Raw genomic sequence first — 20968 nt, 5'->3', positions numbered from 1 at the left:
AATAATAAATCAAATCAAAAAATCAACTAATTTGGTTTACGTCAAACTCATTAATTCATATCCATATAAAATGTTTATACAACGAGCTACTGCCTTGACAGATGAATGAATTATTTAAGTGTACGCCTATAGCCAAAGCTATAGCGCATAATGTCCACAGAAATTATCACCATTTTAATATGATGTGCATGTATTTACCTGTATGTCAATTGTGGCACATTTACATTTAGGGCATTTAGCAGACGCTTTTATCCAAAGCGACTTTATCCAAAGCGACTTATGACAAATAAGTACATTTGTCATAAGAAGTGCATCAATATATCGCTGTCGGTACAGAAAGGATGTTCATAGAACCAAGTGCAAGTACCACAATCGCTAGGTTAATCAATTCCCCGTATTACAGACATGATAGCAGCTGCTGCAGTTGCTACACAGTTAAGTGCTACAATACAATACAATACAATACTACAATACAATACAGTGTACAATGGTGGTCAGAAGAGGAAGGGTGGCTATTGCACCCATTGCACTCCTGACCATCCCTGGTAGAAGGGATCCCCTACACTGCGTTTCTTCTCAAAATTTCTTCCTTGCTGATTCAAGGGAGTTTTTTCTTGCCCGTGTAAAGGGGGGTGTCACAAATATTTGGCCTGTTAAGCCCTTTGAGACTGTAATGGTGATTAAGGGTTATACAAATAAAATTGAATTGAACTGAACACTGAACTGAACTGAATTTAACACACAGAACATGAAGAACGTGAACGTAATTAATTAAAATAGGCTAAAACAAATAAGGCCAGTAATAGAAAGAACATCGGAACATCGGGTGACAAGAAAATCATTAAATCTCATAATCCCGCATCAACTGTTTGATGTCGCGCATCAAAGAAGAACTTTGCCCCTGTGGAAGGGTTCGCAAGAATTGGCAAAGGTAATTGGTGAAGGAGAAGTGAATGTCATTCATGTCTCGTTCCCTCATCCTCTCTCTCTCTCTCATTCTCTCTCTCCCTCTCTTCCACCCTTTCTCTCTCCCTTTCTCTCGCCTTCTCCATCTCCTTCTCTCTATCCTGACGAATTTCCTGCAGCCTATCGAGGAGGGCAGCCTCGCATGGATCTGCATTCGGCCTGACGCTTTTCCTCTTTCTTTTGCCCCCACGGGAGGCTGATGACGTCGGGGTATGAGATGATGGGGTAACTGGGAGGGTGGGGATGAAGAAGAGAAGAGGTAGAGGCAGAAGTCATCTGAGTGGTGGAAGGGTCGGATAGTGAGGAAGAGGTAGCAGAAGCCACTCGTGTCGCGGGGGAAGGGTGGGGTGGAAGAAGGGAAGAGGTAGAGGTAGAAGCCATCACAGTGGTGGGAGGGTGAGATGTGGAAGAGGTAGTGGTTAGAGGGTCAGATGGAAGTGGACATTGGGATAGGGATGAGGCGGGGTTGGGGGTTGATGGAGGTGCCTGATCTGCCTGGAAATTAGGCCTTTCCTCCTCCTCCTCATCGTCTTCCTCACCTGCCTACAGAAAGACACCTGTTTTCAAACATCCTGACCAAGTAAATAGCCTACCATTACCTACATTGAACAGTCTCTCTCTCTACACACACACACACACACACACACACACACACACACACACACACATACGCGTTTATAGACTATATCAGGACTTATGAAAAAAACGTGACAAATTGGGACATGCCTTTCCCAAGGTCCACGAGACCTGGGAATCAGAATATTTCCATTCCTTGATTCTAGGAATGCAACCATCTATTCAGATTTAGGCTAGGGCTATATTTTTGTTCAGACCTGATTTTAATGCTACATATGAGGACCTTTTCGGGTTTATGTGACTTATAAGGCCCATAGCAACCAGCCCATACACACACAAACTCTATTTTCAGGTTTATGTGACTTATAAGGCCCATAGCAACCAGCCCACACACACACACTCTATTTTCAGGTTAATGTGAATTATAAAGACCCTAGAATACACAAAATAGGATCTGTATTTTAACTGGGGTCCGGTTATATATGTAGAAATGTCAAAACCCCAGACAGCCCGGGTAACCTTCAACAGAAAGGATTATCCATGTTCACATAGCTCTTAAATATAATATATTCTCAGTCTACTGTTTAAGTCGTATTATTGTTATTTGTGACAATATATAAAAATTCGTAGCAAATATTCACGTAATAAAAAAAGGCGGAACACTTTTTGCATTGCTTACTTTTATTGAGTGCCAGCAAAAAAAATACAAGCAAAAAACAAGATCAATTGGAATGGATCTACCTAGTCATCTTCCTTTTTAATGCTACGTTTCTGTTGTGTACGTAGTACTTGATGGCAACCCAGTCTCGGTCTTTCAGAGCTACTGGCTCTGCCTGGAGGCAGGAGTCACAGTCCTTTTTGCCAGGTATTCTGCAGCTTGTAATGAAGTTAAGCAAATGGCGCTCAACAGCCTTCACTTCCTCACCGGTCCACTTGCTTCTCACCTTCACAGCTTTCATAAATGGAAACAAAATACAACTGATTAACAATGGAACAAATGGCTCTGCTAACGTGACAAATGGGGGATATGATACAAAGGATTCTAGTTAGTAGTTATATGATATATGTTATCAATACATTTTTCTAATAAAGTAATGAATACAAAATGCTTACTAACCTTGCTTTCTTTTGGAGCCCTTTGAAGAAGCTTGGGATGTGACTATTTTGTGACTCATGTTTACGTCATCCAAGGTGGTTGATTCAGGAGTGCCCTCCATGTTGTCCAGGCTGGTTGACTCGGAAGTGCCCTCCATGTTGTCCAGGGTGATTGACTCAGATGTGCCCTCCATATTGTCCAGGGTGGTTGACTCGGAAGTACCCTCCATGTTGTCCAGGGTGGTTGACTCGGAAATGCCCTCCATGTTGTCCAGGCTGGTTGACTCAGGAGTGTGCCTCAGAAGTGTCTGGTCGCTAGCAGTCTCAGTTATTGAGCCTTTGCAAAGTAATAATGATTGTGATGTTATTCTATGAGCTTTCTGACAATACGTTGGTTTGCTTGCATTATTCACTGTAAAAAACCTCAGTGTCAGGCAATATGCAATTCTACATTATATATTCATTTAGATTTTAGATGTAAACATAAGCTGAATGCAAATTCATGAATGTAGAATTACTTGAGGATCATTTCGATAATCCCCCAGAAATGTTAATTTATGTGACATAACTTAAAGATATTACAGCATATATACAAGTCAGGATACCTTTGCATTGATGTAGGTCAGCAACGTTTTCTTCGCTGGAATCATCACTCATTTCTACTTCATCTGGTTGGGTAAAAAACAGTTCAGGCAAATCATTTAAATTAAGGACTAAGAACACTTATAATAGTTATATTTGAAGTGGTTAAAAACTATATTTCAAATAAAATGTTACCTTCAGGATTGACCTCAATGTCATCCAGCCCTTTCCCCTGCAGGTAAGGCAGTCTTCCTTTTTCGAGTGATATCAGGAGTTTGCTGACTTTTGCGAGCTGAAGGGTACTCTCTGGAAGCCGATAGAATTCTCTATGGACACGGATGTCGTGTCCTAGAAAGGTGGCAAGTTGATCCATTTCATTTTCTTTGAGATTTAGTAGTGTGGACAAAGTGGCCACTTGTTTCCGCAATCTTGTTGAGGTGAGAGCCTCTGGGTTCTTTGCACCACATTGCTTTGCATACTTACGAAAGCAGTCAGAGCCTCTGTAATGGGAAAGGACACCTGGCCGTGCAAACATGTACACATTTTCTTTGTGGACTTGACACTCTTTCCTGCTTTTCATTAGGAGGTCCATAGCAGCGATCATGTCGGGGGTTAGAAGCACTGGAACCTTTCTTGACCTTTTACCACGAATCTCAACTCTCTCAAAGTGCTCTGCAAGCTTCTTCTCGAAGTCGGTAAGGCCCCTCACAATGTCTGGATTCAGCTCTGTACGATCCCTGGATGTGAAAGTCTGAAGCTCCATTTTTGAAACTTCACCTTCCCGCCTTCTGTTAAATAGTACTACCTGCGTCAAAGTCACTTTAGCAAGATTTCCAAAGCTTTTGCTGTTGGGTTCTTCCTCAAGGTCCTTCATGCGCTTAACACGCTCAGCAGCAAGAAACTTGTGCAGCACCGACACATCCTCTGTAAAGGGTAAAACCTGTGGTTTATTCCATTTGGCTTGTTGAAGTGTTCCCAATGCGGCAGCAGAAATGGACTCTGTCCACTTTTTCTGATGTAGAGTGGCAAATTGCTTTGCAGACTCCGCAACGGCAGGGCAATTTGCAATGATGGCATTGCATTGCACAATGCCTGCAACTTTGGCTAAACTGTGTCCCAATTTCAAAGCCAATGATGGGATTTTATATGAGTTGCTTTCGACATCATAACCAGCAACAGATCTAACTGCCTGTATCACATGCGGAAAGTTACAAGGCATAACAAGGTCTTCGGTGCTCTTCAAAGGTGTTATAGCTCTTGCCGTTATCAATAGTCTTGCCATCTCTCTCATTTTTTGGCGTATGTAGTCATTCCTTCTTTCATACGGTTTCCTGGAATTGAACAGTGACTCGCCGATACAAAGGATCACAGTTTCACTCCTTACAACCGAAGAAACGTCATCCTGGTTCATTTCACAAGCAATCTTCCAAACAGTTTCCTTAACTGAGTCAGGTCTTGGTAAGTGCATTTGAATCCTTTTTCGGCCAACTTGAGGCTCTTCCTCAACAGTCTTTTTCGGGCAGTTTCTCACATGTCTCCATAAAGAGTTTCTTGCATACAGTCCTTCGCAAAATTTGCAGTGACGGAAGTCATCAGATTGTTTTGCAGTACTGGGTCTTCTACAAGCAACCATCTCTCCAGTGCCACAGCTTGCCACTTCAGCATTATGGTCAAAGTTTCCTCTCTTCTTAATAGAGCGTAACAACTCGCTTCTTTTGCGGGATCTTTTATCAAAACTGAAAGCCATTGCAACATCAGGCTCTTCACTGTGCACGGATTCAAGATGTCTTGCCAATTTAGAAATGGCCTTTTTACAATAAAGACAAAATTGCTTCTTGTTGTACTTGCTTCCTTTTGCTTTTATTGGCAATGGTGTGACATTTATGGAGCTTTTCTGCTGTGATGGTTTCTTTAATGAATTGGCACTGCAGCTTATCACTGAAGCACAATGATTGCTGCTCATCTTTGAAGAACTCAATGTTCTAGGTACCTCTGAACTGGTGGCACCATCCCCCTTCATGATTTTGAGTTCTTGACTAGCAGTACTTATAATTGAAGCATCCGAGGAATTGCCACATGAGGCTGGAACATAGTCAGCATCATCAAAGTCCGTAGCATCCGAAGATTCCTCAAATAAGTCAGTGGAGGTCTGAAGGAAAATGGAGAAAAAAAGGCTTCTAATTCTGTCAATAACTTACGCATGCATTAATAGCTAGGGTATCATTAACCCTATAGTACCATCACAATGTGCATAACATCTACAAACTCACCGAATAATTAATTCTGGTGACCTGAATCAAAGATCTCTTGGCTATCTCTTTTTGAGCCTCCTGGTAACGATCTTCACAACGACCATGATGGCGCTTCAGATTTTTTAGACGGCAGATTTTTCTAAGCTTTACAAATCAAAAGGAAAATACTTACTTGAAACTCTAGAATGTTTCCTCACATCATAATTACCCCAAGGTGTGAAAATATGAACTATTTGAACTTATGACCAGAATGCAGCGTTCTTACCTGCTCTGCAGTAGGACACTGGTGGAAGGGGACAGTTCCAGAGGACTTGCTTGCCTTGAATGAAATGATGAACAATAAATATTATTTTGTATAAACACAGGACTTAAACGTGGAATTAGGATATATTATACTTTGCTGCATTGACTATGCATGTAGGGACCACAGTTGCAAGGAAAATAATTCAAACGTGGATCTGGGCGTTTTTATGTAAGGATCTATAGAAATAGTTAAAACTAAAATATCTGCTACCCAACAATATGAGGACCTCGTAACACACACACACTCTACTCTTGTTGGGTCATACCATGTTGGGACGTCATCTGAAACACATTTAAGCCTTGCACAGACTAAGTACAAAATGAGGACCTGACGACTGAACACATCTAGGGTCAAGGTTCCTGACATCGAGCTATCCTTTTGTTGTCAAAGAAAGCTGAACATCCCAAACACAAATGTAAATGGATCTAATGCCGTAGAAATTAAATCAAGCAAATTGATACGAAGTATGTTAAATGGGCAAAATCATTGCCAAAGGGGAAAAAAACATAGGATTTAGTGAGAATAAAGTATAATTTTATGTTTTGAGGGGCGGTTAGTTCTGTCAAATGGTAAGGCTAATTTTGTTAACGCTATGATATTGAACCAACTTATGGAAATGTTTATATTGTGAACATTTTGCACATAAAGGTTGGTTGTGATAGTCAGAAGCCATTTCATATCAAGTTGGAATGAACTGAGACATCTATTTAATTTAAATAGAAACGATCTACAATAAATGTGTAATAACCTGTTGGATGGATGAAGTGGATCTCTGGCTCACTTCTGGGTCCACTGAAGTATGAGCTGGGATCATGCCACTTGGTGTCTGAAACGAAATACAACAATAACCTGTCAGAAATATTCTGTATTATAATATAGATCAAATCTAGTTCGTAAACTAATGATCATACTCATTTAATTTACAATATATTCCTACCACCTGTCTATCATAATCGCCTTTGGAATGAGACTCATTGCTGAGGTCAAGGGCTGCATTGACTTTGCATGTAGGGACCACAGATGTTAGTTAAAATAATTCCCACGTGGATCTGGGCTTTTTATGTAACTCTATAGAAATGGTTCAAACTGAAATAACTGCTACCCAACAATATGAGGACCGTGTAACACACACACACACACTCTACTCTTGTTGGGTCATACCATATTGGGACGTCACCTGAAACACATTCAAGCCTTGCACAGACTAAGTACAAAATGAGGACCTGACGACTGAACACATCTAGAGTGAAGGCTCCTGACTTTGACGTATCCTTTTGTTCTCAAAGAAAGCTGAAAAGCCCCAACACTAATGTAAATGGATCTACTGCCGTAGAAATTAAATCACACAAATTGATAAGAAGCATGTTAAATGGGCAAAATCATTGCCACAGGGGGAAAAAACATCGGATTTAGTGAGAATAAAGATTAATTTTATGTTTTGAGGGGCGGTTAGTTCTGTCAAATGGTATGGCTAATTTTGTTAACGCTATGATATTGAACCAACTTACGGAAATGTTGATATTGTGAACATTTTGCACAAAAAGGTTGGTTGTGATAGTCACAAGCCATTTCATATATATATTAGAATGAACTGAGACATCAATTTAAATAGAAACGATCTACAATAAATGTGTAATAACCTGTTGGATGGATGAAGTGGATCTCTGGCTCACTTCTGGGTCCACTGAAGTATGAGCTGGGATCATGCCACTTGGTGTCTGAAACGAAATACAACAATAACCTGTCAGAAATATTCTGGATTACAATATAGATCAAATCTAGTTAGTAAACTAATGATCATACTCATTTAATTTACAATATATTCCTACCACCTGTCTATCATAATCGTCTTTGGAATGAGACTCATTGCTGAGGTCAAGGGCTGCATTGGCTTTGCATGTAGGGACCACAGATGTTAGTTAAAATAATTCCCACGTGGATCTGGGCTTTTTATGTAACTCTATAGAAATGGTTCAAACTAAAATAACTGCTACCCAACAATATGAGGACCGTGTAACACACACACTCTACGCTTGTTGGGTCATACCATATTGGGACGTCATCTGAAACACATTTAAGCCTTGAACAGACTAAGTACAAAATGAGGACCTGACGACTGAACACATCTAGGGTCAAGGTTCCTGACATTGAGTTATCCTTTTGTTCTCAAAGAAAGCTGAAAAGCCCCAACACTAATGTAAATGGATCTACTGCCGTAGAAATTAAATCACGCAAATTGATAAGAAGTATGTTAAATGGGCAAAATCATTGCCAAAGGGGAAAAAAAACATAGGATTCAGTGAGAATAGAGATTAATTTTATGTTTTGAGGGGCGGTTAGTTCTGTCAAATGGTAAGGCTAATTTTGTTAACGCTATGATATTGAACCAACTCATGGAAATGTTGATATTGTGAAAATTTTGCACAAAAAGGTTGGTTGTGATAGTCAGAAGCCATATCATATCAAGTTGGAATGAACTGAGACATCTATTTAATTTAAATAGAAACGATCTACAATAAGTGTGTAATAACCTGTTGGATGGATGAAGTGGATCTCGGGCTCACTTCTGGGTCCACTGAAGTATGAGCTGGGATCATGCCACTTGGTGTCTGAAACGAAATACAACAATAACCTGTCAGAAATATTCTGTATTATAATATAGATCAAATCTAGTTAGTAAACTAATGATCATACTCATTTAATTTACAATATATTCCTACCACCTGTCTATCATAATCGCTTTTGGAATGAGACTCATTGCTGAGGTCAAGGGCAGCATTGACTTTGCATGTAGGGACCACAGATGTTAGTTAAAATAATTCCCACGTGGATCTGGGCTTTTTATGTAACTCTATAGAAATGGTTCAAACTAAAATAACTGCTACCCAACAATATGAGGACCGTGTAACACACACACACTCTACTCTTGTTGGGTCATACCATATTGGGACGTCATCTGAAACACATTTAAGCCTTGCACAGACAAAGTACAAAATGAGGACCTGACGACTGAACACATCTAGAGTCAAGGTTCCCGACATCGAGTTATCCTTTTGTTGTCAAAGAAAGCTGAAAAGCCCCAACACTAATGTAAATGGACCTGCTGCCGTGGAAATTAAATCAAGCAAATTGATAAGAAGTATGTTAAATGGGCAAAATCATTGCCACAGGGGGAAAAAACATCGGATTTAGTGAGAATAAAGATACATTTTATGTTTTGAGGGGCGGTTAGTTCTGTCAAATGGTAAGGCTAATTTTGTTAACGCTATGATATTGAACCAACTCATGGAAATGTTGATATTGTGAAAATTTTGCACAAAAAGGTTGGTTGTGATAGTCAGAAGCCATATCATATCAAGTTGGAATGAACTGAGACATCTATTTAATTTAAATAGAAACGATCTACAATAAGTGTGTAATAACCTGTTGGATGGATGAAGTGGATCTCGGGCTCACTTCTGGGTCCACTGAAGTATGAGCTGGGATCATGCCACTTGGTGTCTGAAACGAAATACAACAATAACCTGTCAGAAATATTCTGTATTATAATATAGATCAAATCTAGTTAGTAAACTAATGATCATACTCATTTAATTTACAATATATTCCTACCACCTGTCTATCATAATCGTCTTTGGAATGAGACTCATTGCTGAGGTCAAGGGCTGCATTGGCTTTGCATGTAGGGACCACAGATGTTAGTTAAAATAATTCCCACGTGGATCTGGGCTTTTTATGTAACTCTATAGAAATGGTTCAAACTAAAATAACTGCTACCCAACAATATGAGGACCGTGTAACACACACACACTCTACTCTTGTTGGGTCATACCATATTGGGACGTCATCTGAAACACATTTAAGCCTTGCACAGACAAAGTACAAAATGAGGACCTGACGACTGAACACATCTAGAGTCAAGGTTCCCGACATCGAGTTATCCTTTTCTTGTCAAAGAAAGCTGAAAAGCCCCAACACTAATGTAAATGGATCTACTGCCGTGGAAATTAAATCAAGCAAATTGATAAGAAGTATGTTAAATGGGCAAAATCATTGCCACAGGGGGAAAAAACATCGGATTTAGTGAGAATAAAGATACATTTTATGTTTTGAGGGGCGGTTAGTTCTGTCAAATGGTAAGGCTAATTTTGTTAACGCTATGATATTGAACCAACTCATGGAAATGTTGATATTGTTAAAATTTTGCACAAAAAGGTTGGTTGTGATAGTCAGAAGCCATATCATATCAAGTTGGAATGAACTGAGACATCTATTTAATTTAAATAGAAACGATCTACAATAAGTGTGTAATAACCTGTTGGATGGATGAAGTGGATCTCGGGCTCACTTCTGGGTCCACTGAAGTATGAGCTGGGATCATGCCACTTGGTGTCTGAAACGAAATACAACAATAACCTATCAGAAATATTCTGTATTATAATATAGATCAAATCTAGTTAGTAAACTAATGATCATACTCATTTAATTTACAATATATTCCTACCACCTGTCTATCATAATCGTCTTTGGAATGAGACTCATTGCTGAGGTCAAGGGCTGCATTGGCTTTGCATGTAGGGACCACAGATGTTAGTTAAAATAATTCCCACGTGGATCTGGGCTTTTTATGTAACTCTATAGAAATGGTTCAAACTAAAATAACTGCTACCCAACAATATGAGGACCGTGTAACACACACACTCTACTCTTGTTGGGTCATACCATATTGGGACGTCATCTGAAACACATTCAAGCCTTGCACAGACTAAGTACAAAATGAGGACCTGACGACTGAACACATCTAGAGTCAAGGTTCCTGACATTGAGTTATCCTTTTGTTCTCAAAGAAAGCTGAAAAGCCCCAACACTAATGTAAATGGATCTGCTGCCGTAGAAATTAAATCACGCAAATTGATAAGAAGTATGTTAAATGGGCAAAATCATTGCCACAGGGGAAAAAACATAGGATTTAGTGAGAATAAAGTATAATTTTATGTTTTGAGGGGCGGTTAGTTCTGTCAAATGGTATGGCTAATTTTGTTAACGCTATGATATTGAACCAACTTATGAAAATGTTTATGTTGTGAAAATTGTGCACATAAAGGTTGGTTGTGATAGTCAGAAGCCATTTCATAGATATTTTGGAATGAACTGAGACATCAATTTAAATAGAAACGATCTACAATAAGTGTGTAATAACCTGTTGGATGGATGAAGTGGATCTCTGGCTCACTTCTGGGTCCACTGAAGTATGAGCTGGGATCATGCCACTTGGTGTCTGAAACGAAATACAACAATAACCTGTCAGAAATATTCTGGATTACAATATAGATCAAATCTAGTTAAAATGATCATACTAATTAAATTTACAATATATTCCTACCACCTGTCTATCATAATCGTCTTTGGAATGAGACTCATTGCTGAGGTCAAGGGCTGCATTGACTTTGCATGTAGGGACCACAGATGTTAGTTAAAATAATTCCCACGTGGATCTGGGCTTTTTATGTAACTCTATAGAAATGGTTCAAACTAAAATAACTGCTACCCAACAATATGAGGACCGTGTAACACACACACTCTACTCTTGTTGGGTCATACCATATTGGGACGTCATCTGAAACACATTTAAGCCTTGCACAGACTAAGTACAAAATGAGGACCTGACGACTGAACACATCTAGAGTCAAGGTTCCCGACATCGAGTTATCCTTTTGTTGTCAAAGAAAGCTGAAAAACCCCAACACTAATGCAAATGGATCTGCTGCCGTGGAAATTAAATCAAGCAAATTGATAAGAAGTATGTTAAATGGGCAAAATCATTGCCACAGGGGGAAAAAACATCGGATTTAGTGAGAATAAAGATTAATTTTATGTTTTGAGGGGCGGTTAGTTCTGTCAAATGGTAAGGCTAATTTTGTTAACGCTATGATATTGAACCAACTTATGGAAATGTTGATATTGTGAACATTTTGCACAAAAAGGTTGGTTGTGATAGTCACAAGCCATTTCATATATATATTGGAATGAACTGAGACATTTATTTAAATAGAAACGATCTACAATAAGTGTGTAATAACCTGTTGGATGGATGAAGTGGATCTCGGGCTCACTTCTGGGTCCACTGAAGTATGAGCTGGGATCATGCCACTTGGTGTCTGAAACGAAATACAACAATAACCTGTCAGAAATATTCTGGATTACAATATAGATCAAATCTAGTTAGTAAGCTAATGATCATACTCATTTAATTTACAATATATTCCTACCACCTGTCTATCATAATCGCCTTTGGAATGAGACTCATTGCTGAGGTCAAGGGCTGCATTGGCTTTGCATGTAGGGACCACAGATGTTAGTTAAAATAATTCCCACGTAGATCTGGGCTTTTTATGTAACTCTATAGAAATGGTTCAAACTAAAATAACTGCTACCCAACAATATGAGGACCGTGTAACACACACACTCTACTCTTGTTGGGTCATACCATATTGGGACGTCATCTGAAACACATTTAAGCCTTGCACAGACAAAGTACAAAATGAGGACCTGACGACTGAACACATCTAGAGTCAAGGTTCCTGACATTGAGTTATCCTTTTGTTCTCAAAGAAAGCTGAAAAGCCCCAACACTAATGTAAATGGATCTACTGCCGTGGAAATTAAATCACGCAAATTGATAAGAAGTATGTTAAATGGGCAAAATCATTGCCAAAGGGGAAAAAAAACATAGGATTCAGTGAGAATAGAGATTAATTTCATGTTTTGAGGGGCGGTTAGTTCTGTCAAATGGTAAGGCTAATTTTGTTAACGCTATGATATTGAACCAACTCATGGAAATATTGATATTGCGAAAATTTTGCACAAAAAGGTTGGTTGTGATAGTCAGAAACCATTTCATATACATATTGGAATGAACTGAGACATTAATTTAATTTAAATAGAAACGATCTACAATAAATGTGCAATAACCTGTTGGATGGATGAAGTGGATCTCTGGCTCACTTCTGGGTACACTGAAGTATGAGCTGGGATCATGCCACTTGGTGTCTGAAACGAAATACAACAATAACCTGTCAGAAATATTCTGTATTATAATATAGATCAAATCTAGTTAGTAAACTAATGATCATACTCATTTAATTTACAATATATTCCTACCACCTGTCTATCATAATCGCTTTTGGAATGAGACTCATTGCTGAGGTCAAGGGCAGCATTGACTTTGCATGTAGGGACCACAGATGTTAGTTAAAATAATTCCCACGTGGATCTGGGCTTTTTATGTAACTCTATAGAAATGGTTCAAACTAAAATAACTGCTACCCAACAATATGAGGACCGTGTAACACACACACACTCTACTCTTGTTGGGTCATACCATATTGGGACGTCATCTGAAACACATTTAAGCCTTGCACAGACAAAGTACAAAATGAGGACCTGACGACTGAACACATCTAGAGTCAAGGTTCCCGACATCGAGTTATCCTTTTGTTGTCAAAGAAAGCTGAAAAGCCCCAACACTAATGTAAATGGACCTGCTGCCGTGGAAATTAAATCAAGCAAATTGATAAGAAGTATGTTAAATGGGCAAAATCATTGCCACAGGGGGAAAAAACATCGGATTTAGTGAGAATAAAGATACATTTTATGTTTTGAGGGGCGGTTAGTTCTGTCAAATGGTAAGGCTAATTTTGTTAACGCTATGATATTGAACCAACTTATGGAAATGTTTATATTGTGAAAATTTTGCACATGAAGGTTGGTTGTGATAGTCAGAAGCCATTTCATATCAAATTGGAATGAACTGAGACATCAATTTAATTTAAATAGAAACGATCTACAATAAATGTCTAATAACCTGTTGGAAGGATGAAGTGGATCTCTGGTTCACTTCTGGGTCCGCTGAAGTATGAGCTGGGATCATGCCACTTGGTGCCTGAAACGAAATACAACAATAACCTGTCTAGAGATATTTTGTACTATAATCCATTTAAATTAAAACAGAGAAAATCATTTGTGTACATACATGGTGAGAACATACATGCAAGAAGGGACATGTGTTTATACATTTTATAATTCTTTAATAGATCCTATACATTCTAATCTATCAGGAGGATTTACTTACCAGAGCACGCCATGGCCACAGAGATTCTCCATAATCATAGGTGATTTCACTCTCTGCTTGGATGTTTTCAATAGCAAACAGGCAAAGATGAGGTTTACATCGGACTGTCATCTTTCTCATTTTGCAATTTGGGGACCTGTTGGCATCATTCACCAGTCGCCCTAGTGAACCGTCTTCGCATGACGCATCTAAGCTAAAATTGAAGAGGGAAACAGATTTAAACTTTCTCCACAAAACACATAAGGGTATAGAGACTAACTGATGTCTTATAGGGCTTCACTTACCACCATGAGCCATTGTTCCATTCAAAATCAAACAAAAAAGCATTTTGCTTTTCCGTATACTCCCCCTGCCTCTTGTCCCGTTCATATTCAGATATTAACTCCCCACGGTACTCGAGGACAAAGGATCCCTTTTCAATTGGTGCACAGGCAAATACACCACGTCCTGATACAACAAAGTTCACAATTTAGTGTCAAGTAATACAGCACACATTAGGTTTATGAATTGCAGTTGATCAGACCCATTTAGACTGCTTATCAATATGTATGAATTAATATTTAGGAGAAAGATCCATTGCAGGGGTGCAAACTGGTAGGGACCCAAAAAGGTGACAACATTCAAAAGAAATGTCTGAAAACTAAGAAAATCACGAGGAGAAGTATTTTACGTGGGATTTGTTTCCCCTAGGATGGAATTTTTTTTGTGTGCTCGCAAAGCGCACCCTGCCTGGAGGTTTCTATGTGTCTGCTGGCAACCTACATACAGTTCATTTGTGCACAGTAATGAGCAGGGGAAATAAGGAGAGATTGAACATATTACAAGTATAATCTTTAAAACCATTATTTATATTTATTTAACAAAAAATATTTTATATCAACAACCACCCTATACATGAAAATCCCATAACCCAAATACTACAACAATCGAAAAGTTCTGCGCCTCAAACCAATGCATCTTTCCACTCCCTCCCCTCTCCCCATCACAAAGGTTGTAGTAGGAGCATCAATAGGCCATGCCTCTATTTAACACGTTTTGGGGCTCTAAAGTCAATAATGGCGACGCTACTGAAAATGTTGCAAAAAAAAATGTATATTGACATTTTGGCTAAAAAGAAATTTCTTAAAAATAAGTAGAGATATATTTTTCAAAACATAAGGTTGCAGTAAGACCATAAAGAGCCCATGTATGGAAAACGTTTTAGGGATCTAGAGTCAATAATGGCAACGCTATTAAAATTATTCCTAAATAAAAAATCTTAAAAGATAAGAGATACATTTTTCAAAACTAAAGGTTGTAGTAGGACGATGAAGAGGCCATGCCTCTATGGAACTAGTTTTGGGGCTCTAGAGTCAATAATGGCGACGCTATTGAAATTGTACCATTGTGGTCGTTTTCAGTTTTGCACTTTGCAGACGGTCCCTAAGCTCGCGGCTGAAAGCCGACTGCTCGTAGAAGACAATACAATTCACCGTTCGCTAACGACGGCTCGTTTGGATGAAAACAATGTTGTAGCTGGTTCTCTGGGTTACTACACTCAATTGTGTCGCAACGATGTTTCACTGATGATCTATTTAACCGCAAACTCCGAATCTGCGGAAGTTCCTCCGTTAATATGAAGCTCTCCTCTCTCGTGCGCCGCTGCTAGGTGCATATAGGGGAAACACTTTCAGATGACATCCCAATATGGTATTACCCAACATGTGTAGTGTGTGCATAACATACCTTTATAGTCATTGATCCATTTGACCTTATAACAAGGCTTGTCACTTCCAGAAGAAATAAAATGAATAGCCTCAGCCTCAGGACTAAGTCTGGCTCTCCTTTTTGACATGCTCTTCAATTGCCCATGTGCTCCTCAACTAGCAAACAATCTAAATTGGAAGATGAAAAAAAGTCAGCGAGACAAATGCAGAAAATACCAATATTTGATTGGAATCAAATTAGGATTTATCAAATGGTATTAGTCTGCCTTTAGTCATATCTCACTTATGTTCTTACTAATGCTGTAGTAGGCTATCTCATTAGCTTATTAAGCTAGTGAGATACCATCAGAATAGGGTGCTGTCAGAAATCTTAACACCTTAACATCTTCAAAGATAAATATTGTTATAAAATTATAACACTGTCAGCTCTACAATTAATATTGTCTGCACTGAACAACCAATATCATACATTTAAAAAACATAATTCCAGAAAAAACGATTTAGTGCCAAGTAACATTGTTGGTCAAGAACACTGAGATGTAATAACAGCTTAGAGAATAACTATCTTTAGTTGTAATTAAAGAAACAATAAATGTATTACCTTCATTTCTCGTGCACTTCGTCCAGTTCTGGTTGAAGAATTTGCCATGTGGCACAAGGCCTTCTCAATCCTTAGCGGCAATTCGCTAACATTAGCTTATAAACTGATGCTAAATTACTTTTTTTGTGGGGGATTTTATATTTATATAGTAATAGTTGACAATGTGTATGTGTATTCAAATAAATCTATCTTAATTAGTTGGTAAGTGTGCTCCCATCGTGTGCTAGAACAAAATCGCGATTTTGTGAAACTAGTCACGTGACTATGAAAGTGTGTTTAAAGTGTGTTAATATTCCCAAACTGACCACTAGTTGGCGTATTCACAGGTGAGCAAAAAGTACAAACACTCACACACACTCCAAATTACAAAATTGTGAAATTTAAGGACATGTCAGATTTTTTGTTTAGGGGCATTCTATGGTCGTTTAGAACACTGTAGTGAGCTCGGAAAAATGAGGACTCCCAAAATGTCCTCATATTTCCGAACGTCCTGACATTGGAGGTGAGTTTTCATAAAATTGTCCTGATATGTCACTAAAACGAGTGCACACACACACACACACACACACACACACACACACACACACACACACACACACACACACACACACACACACACACACACACACACACACACACACACACACACACACACACGTTGATTATGCCTACATACCGGAAAATTCGATTCGGTGGACCTGTGCCTTATGAACTCACTCAACCAGCTAAGTTGGGTCAGGATCTTAGGATAGCCGAAAGTTATTTGGCCAGCCCCACTTCTGCAGGCGATCTTCCACTTTTTATGCGCTCTGGTGTATTTATCCCGGACGGCTTTCCAGTCTGATTTAACTTTTGCAACCGATTTTTCCATGGCAGTTGCAACCTCCCTCCACGCATTCTCCAAAGCATTTTTGTTTGAATGTAACACGGATGAAGTGTCATAAATTTGCTGGTATAATCTTATTTGCTCGCACAATTTTTCCTCTTCGCCCGCCATTTCATTCGAATTTTCTTCCGTTAATATAACCTATAGTTGAAATGAACGTACAATATTTGCAGTACCCCACCGACAACGCTTGGTATTGCATGGATCGGCGCGTCGCGTATCACAAATTGGGAGGACGCGTTTTGCTACGCTTCGACGCTAATGGCGGCCGAAGCGTAGCGTCGCGTAGCCGGGTGTCACTACACACAGGCACCGCACCGGGTGAGAGTCGCGCCTGGTTCTTGATAATAATCCTCCGGTCTAAAGTGCGCCACACACGACTGCGTTTTTCGTTGCTAACGCAGCGGTCAAGTCCAGACAGGCAGCGGCGGGCTACGGATTGTTGTCATTGCGTATTCCAAGCACACCGAACGTCTTTGGATGAATCAAAAGACGACGCAATTACGTCATCACGTTTTGTTGGAAGACGAAATGTTATTGGACGCGCCGATCGCCCTTTTGGCCAAAAGTGTCGCGAGATTTTTAAGGGAGGGAAAAGGAGGGAGAGGATCCTCTGCACGCGCCCAATTAAGCTAGCGCTAACGAGCGTGGAGCAGCTTCCACCGAATTCGGTGCGATCGTTATTGGTCTTTCCGTTGCAACGGAGGAGAAAATCCGGGTGAAGGAGCTTGGACCGGACAAGCAAGTTACTTTATTCTCTCTCAGGAACTAGAAAACTATGTTATCCATAATTTCTAAAGCATGAATGGAACTGTATACAACTGAAAATTGTTCTTTAACGTTACTTGATTTATGCTTGTTGCTTGCCAAAAGAACGGCCAGTATCAAGCAAACATGTTCCACAGTAGTCTTTTACAAATGAAATTACAGGTGATAAAAGTGTGTGTGCACGTGTGTGTGGGTGCTTAAAAGACTGTATTAATTAGTGAAGTGGATTTGGTAAATGGCTGATTATTTGACCTAACTTGGTTAGTTTTAGTAACCCCATATTTATCTATGTTTTTATTATTTCAGAATGGACACGACAGGGAAGAGACGGCGAACTCTAACAAAGAAAAGGCAAGAAATGCCAGTTTCCCCCCCTACCCAAAATGAGGAATCTGGTAAGCTTAATTGCTTTTTTTAATATAAGATATATAGATTACAGTATGTTGGAAACCGGGGAGAGGGAAAAGGAACATATTTGTACTAATCACGAATCAGAACGGTATTGTCAAACAGTCCAGGACAGGGGGATCTTCAACAGGGGACCTCAGTGCTCCTGGGCCCCTGGAGGGATGCATTTTATTATTGTATAAACGAATTGACCTTGATTAGCCTAGTATTTCTTTGCATTTGATGTATTATGATGATGTACTACCTTGCTTATTGTAAGTCGCTTTGGATTCAAAGCATTTGCCAAATGCTTAAATTGTAGCAGATCTACAAGTTTGTTAATTTTCAGCAAAAAGTTTTGGTGTAGGGGGAAAAAATCTCAGAGTTCTCAAAGAAAAAACATTACTCCTACAGACAGATGACCTTTTTTAAATGGGCATGATGCTTTTTTTTTTTACAAATGAAATGTGAATTTTAATCAACTGCCCAAAAAAAAGAGAATAAAATTCAACATTTTTTCCCTGTGTGTCTGTCTTTTCAGGTTATTTTGCATTTGTTCACTTTGAAGATGATGCTACTGCAAAACTTTTTAAACCCTCAAGCATATTAGTAGGCAGCAACGAAAGTCCAGTCCTTCGACTCCTGGACCTTAAAACGGGACAAAATGTTTTAGCTAAGTGGTCTGACGGCAAATTTTACAAAGCCACTGTTGAATATGTATCTCAGACAGAGACCCCAGTCAGAAAAACACCAAAGCAGACACCAAAGCAGGCTTTTATAAACCAATTTTTAGGGTCTCCTCCTGAAAATGTGTCAGCATCATCATCAGGGTCTTCACCTGACACTATAATAATACAGAGGAGCCCTCTGCCAGAATATGGGGAAGAGATCAGTCCAGGACCATTGACGTCACCTCACTTGGCCAGCAGAGATGGACGTTCGCCTCACGGTGCTGGTGGTAGGGCTCCACATTATATTGTTATCCTATCATTATCGACGTATGACCATGCTCAAATCAAGTGTCAGACCCAGTAGCTATTGAAATCACTAGTGACATTGACTTGTTATGTTTTTTTTATAATTCTATTGCATCTCTTAAAATATTGAATATGAAGTATCTATATCTAAATATTTGGCATAAATTAATTTTGTCCATATTGTGCAGCTCTAGCCAGGAGAAGCCCACCATCATCGCACAGGGCCAGTGGAGGCGGACCATCCCTTAACTGGGCCAGTGGAGTTTCACCTCCCTCCCACGGGGCCAGTAGAGTCTCACCTCCCTCCCACGGGGCCAGTGGAGTCTCACCTCCCTCCCACGGGGCCAGTAGAGTCTCACCTCCCTCCCACGGGGCCAGTGGAGTCTCGCCACCCTCCCACGGGGCCAGTAGAGTCTCACCTCCCTCCCACGGGGCCAGTGGAGTCTCACCTCCCTCCCACGGGGCCAGTGGAGTCTCACCTCCCTCCCACGGGGCCAGTAGAGTCTCACCTCCCTCCCACGGGGCCAGTGGAGTCTCACCTCCCTCCCACGGGGCCAGTAGAGTCTCACCTCCCTCCCACGGGGCCAGGTCTTTATTTCACCAATGCTTTAAGATGAATGAAGGAATGAACGCGTGCTACCGCCCCGTTAGCTCAGAGTGAGCTCAGAGCTGCCGTGTTGTTATTATTGATCCGGTTCACTTGGGATCAGCTGTGCTCTAGCGCCCCCGTCGATGACGTCATCCCAGGTGAACCGGTTGTAGAAAAGCCTCAATAACAACAACACGGCAGCTCTGAGCTAACGGGGCGGTAGCACGCGTTCATTCCTTCATTCATCTTAAAGCATTGGTGAAATAAAGACCTAATGACTTATTTAGAGGCTGTATTGTCTGTGCCCGGCTTACTCCCGTCATATGGATATACGCTCGATCGCGATGGTCTGAACAGCGTCAAAACTACGCCGATCTTCACCAACATGCTACCAATTAGTAGATTAAGGCACCCCATGACAGAAATAAGGCCCAGGTAAAAAAAAAAAAAACTATTCCTTTAAGTTTCACCAGGCTGGACATTCTTGTTTCCTGTTTTATTGCACTTAGCAGGCAAGTCCCTGCAATAGTTAGCACTTTACATAGAAACCTGTCTCTGCTGGTTGCACAGGTTATTTATTTTTATTTCAAGTGAAATGTTTGGTTTTATATTTTATAAAGTGCTGTAATGTGCCCCAGTGTTTATAAAAGAGTAAAATTTGCACTGATAAACTGATCAATGGCTTATTTTTTTTTCAGAATTCAGAGGATTCATTTTATAATTCTTAATTGTTTCTCATAATTCTCATGTGTGGCTCAAAGCAACCTCTCATATTGCTCCAGTAGTGCTTCTTAATTGTTTCTCATTATTCTCATATGTGGCTCAAAGAGACCTCTCATATATTGCTCCATTACTGCATTAAATAGAAATAAATGAGATGAGGAAGAGATATTGAACACACAATGATGAGATCTCTATAAGGGCTCATAATTCTCAGATGTTTCTTATAGAAGGCTCAGATTCCCCTCATAAATGGCTCTATCCTACTTCTCAAATACTGCTTAGACTTTGTATCTCTTTTTCATGATCACTACAGGGTATCCGCGGGGTCTTAAAAGTCTAAAAAATGTCTTAAATTTCATGTTCCTAAATTAAGGCCTTAAAAAGTCTTAAATTGCGTTACCCAAGTCTTAATTTTTTAAAGATGG

The 20968-nt window shown here is 39.7% G+C and overlaps 3 protein-coding genes and 1 long non-coding RNA gene across 5 annotated transcripts; 1 reads left to right on the top strand and 3 right to left on the bottom strand.

Moving 5' to 3' along the window:
• Positions 1–1622: 1622 nt before the first annotated feature.
• Positions 1623–4267, bottom strand: LOC132463558 (uncharacterized). Its single transcript, XM_060059822.1, has 4 exons — positions 3415–4267; positions 3243–3305; positions 2660–2974; positions 1623–2494 (listed from the first exon to the last, which is right to left on the bottom strand). The coding sequence occupies exons 1-4, from the start codon at positions 4091–4093 to the stop codon at positions 2280–2282; spliced, it is 1272 nt and encodes a 423-aa protein (XP_059915805.1). The 5' UTR covers positions 4094–4267; the 3' UTR covers positions 1623–2279.
• Positions 4107–6148, bottom strand: LOC132462514 (uncharacterized). The gene is made up of 3 exons (XM_060058072.1): positions 5490–6148; positions 4263–5368; positions 4107–4143 (listed from the first exon to the last, which is right to left on the bottom strand). Exons 2-3 carry the CDS (start codon positions 5237–5239, stop codon positions 4107–4109), a joined length of 1014 nt encoding a protein of 337 aa, XP_059914055.1. The 5' UTR covers positions 5240–5368; positions 5490–6148.
• A 7763-nt stretch (positions 6149–13911) lies between these two features.
• On the bottom strand, positions 13912–16456 carry LOC132463557 (uncharacterized). Of its 2 annotated transcripts, XR_009527055.1 has the most exons (4): positions 16214–16456; positions 15632–15780; positions 14191–14353; positions 13912–14099 (listed from the first exon to the last, which is right to left on the bottom strand). It is a non-coding gene; the product is annotated as an uncharacterized LOC132463557 (long non-coding RNA). The 2 variants fall into 2 exon arrangements; XR_009527054.1 differs by having other exon boundaries at positions 15632–16456.
• Positions 16457–17654: 1198 nt separating this feature from the next.
• Positions 17655–19892, top strand: LOC132462508 (histidine-rich glycoprotein-like). Its single transcript, XM_060058063.1, has 3 exons — positions 17655–18262; positions 18796–19212; positions 19420–19892. The coding sequence occupies exons 1-3, from the start codon at positions 18175–18177 to the stop codon at positions 19890–19892; spliced, it is 978 nt and encodes a 325-aa protein (XP_059914046.1). The 5' UTR covers positions 17655–18174.
• The last annotated feature ends 1076 nt before the right edge of the window (positions 19893–20968 follow it).

This window comes from Gadus macrocephalus, chromosome 8, assembly GCF_031168955.1.
Source record: "Gadus macrocephalus chromosome 8, ASM3116895v1".
In the NCBI taxonomy this organism is placed as follows: domain Eukaryota; kingdom Metazoa; phylum Chordata; class Actinopteri; order Gadiformes; family Gadidae; genus Gadus; species Gadus macrocephalus.
The sequence above is the reverse complement of the archived record's forward strand: the minus strand, read 5'-3'. Positions and strand labels throughout refer to the sequence as shown.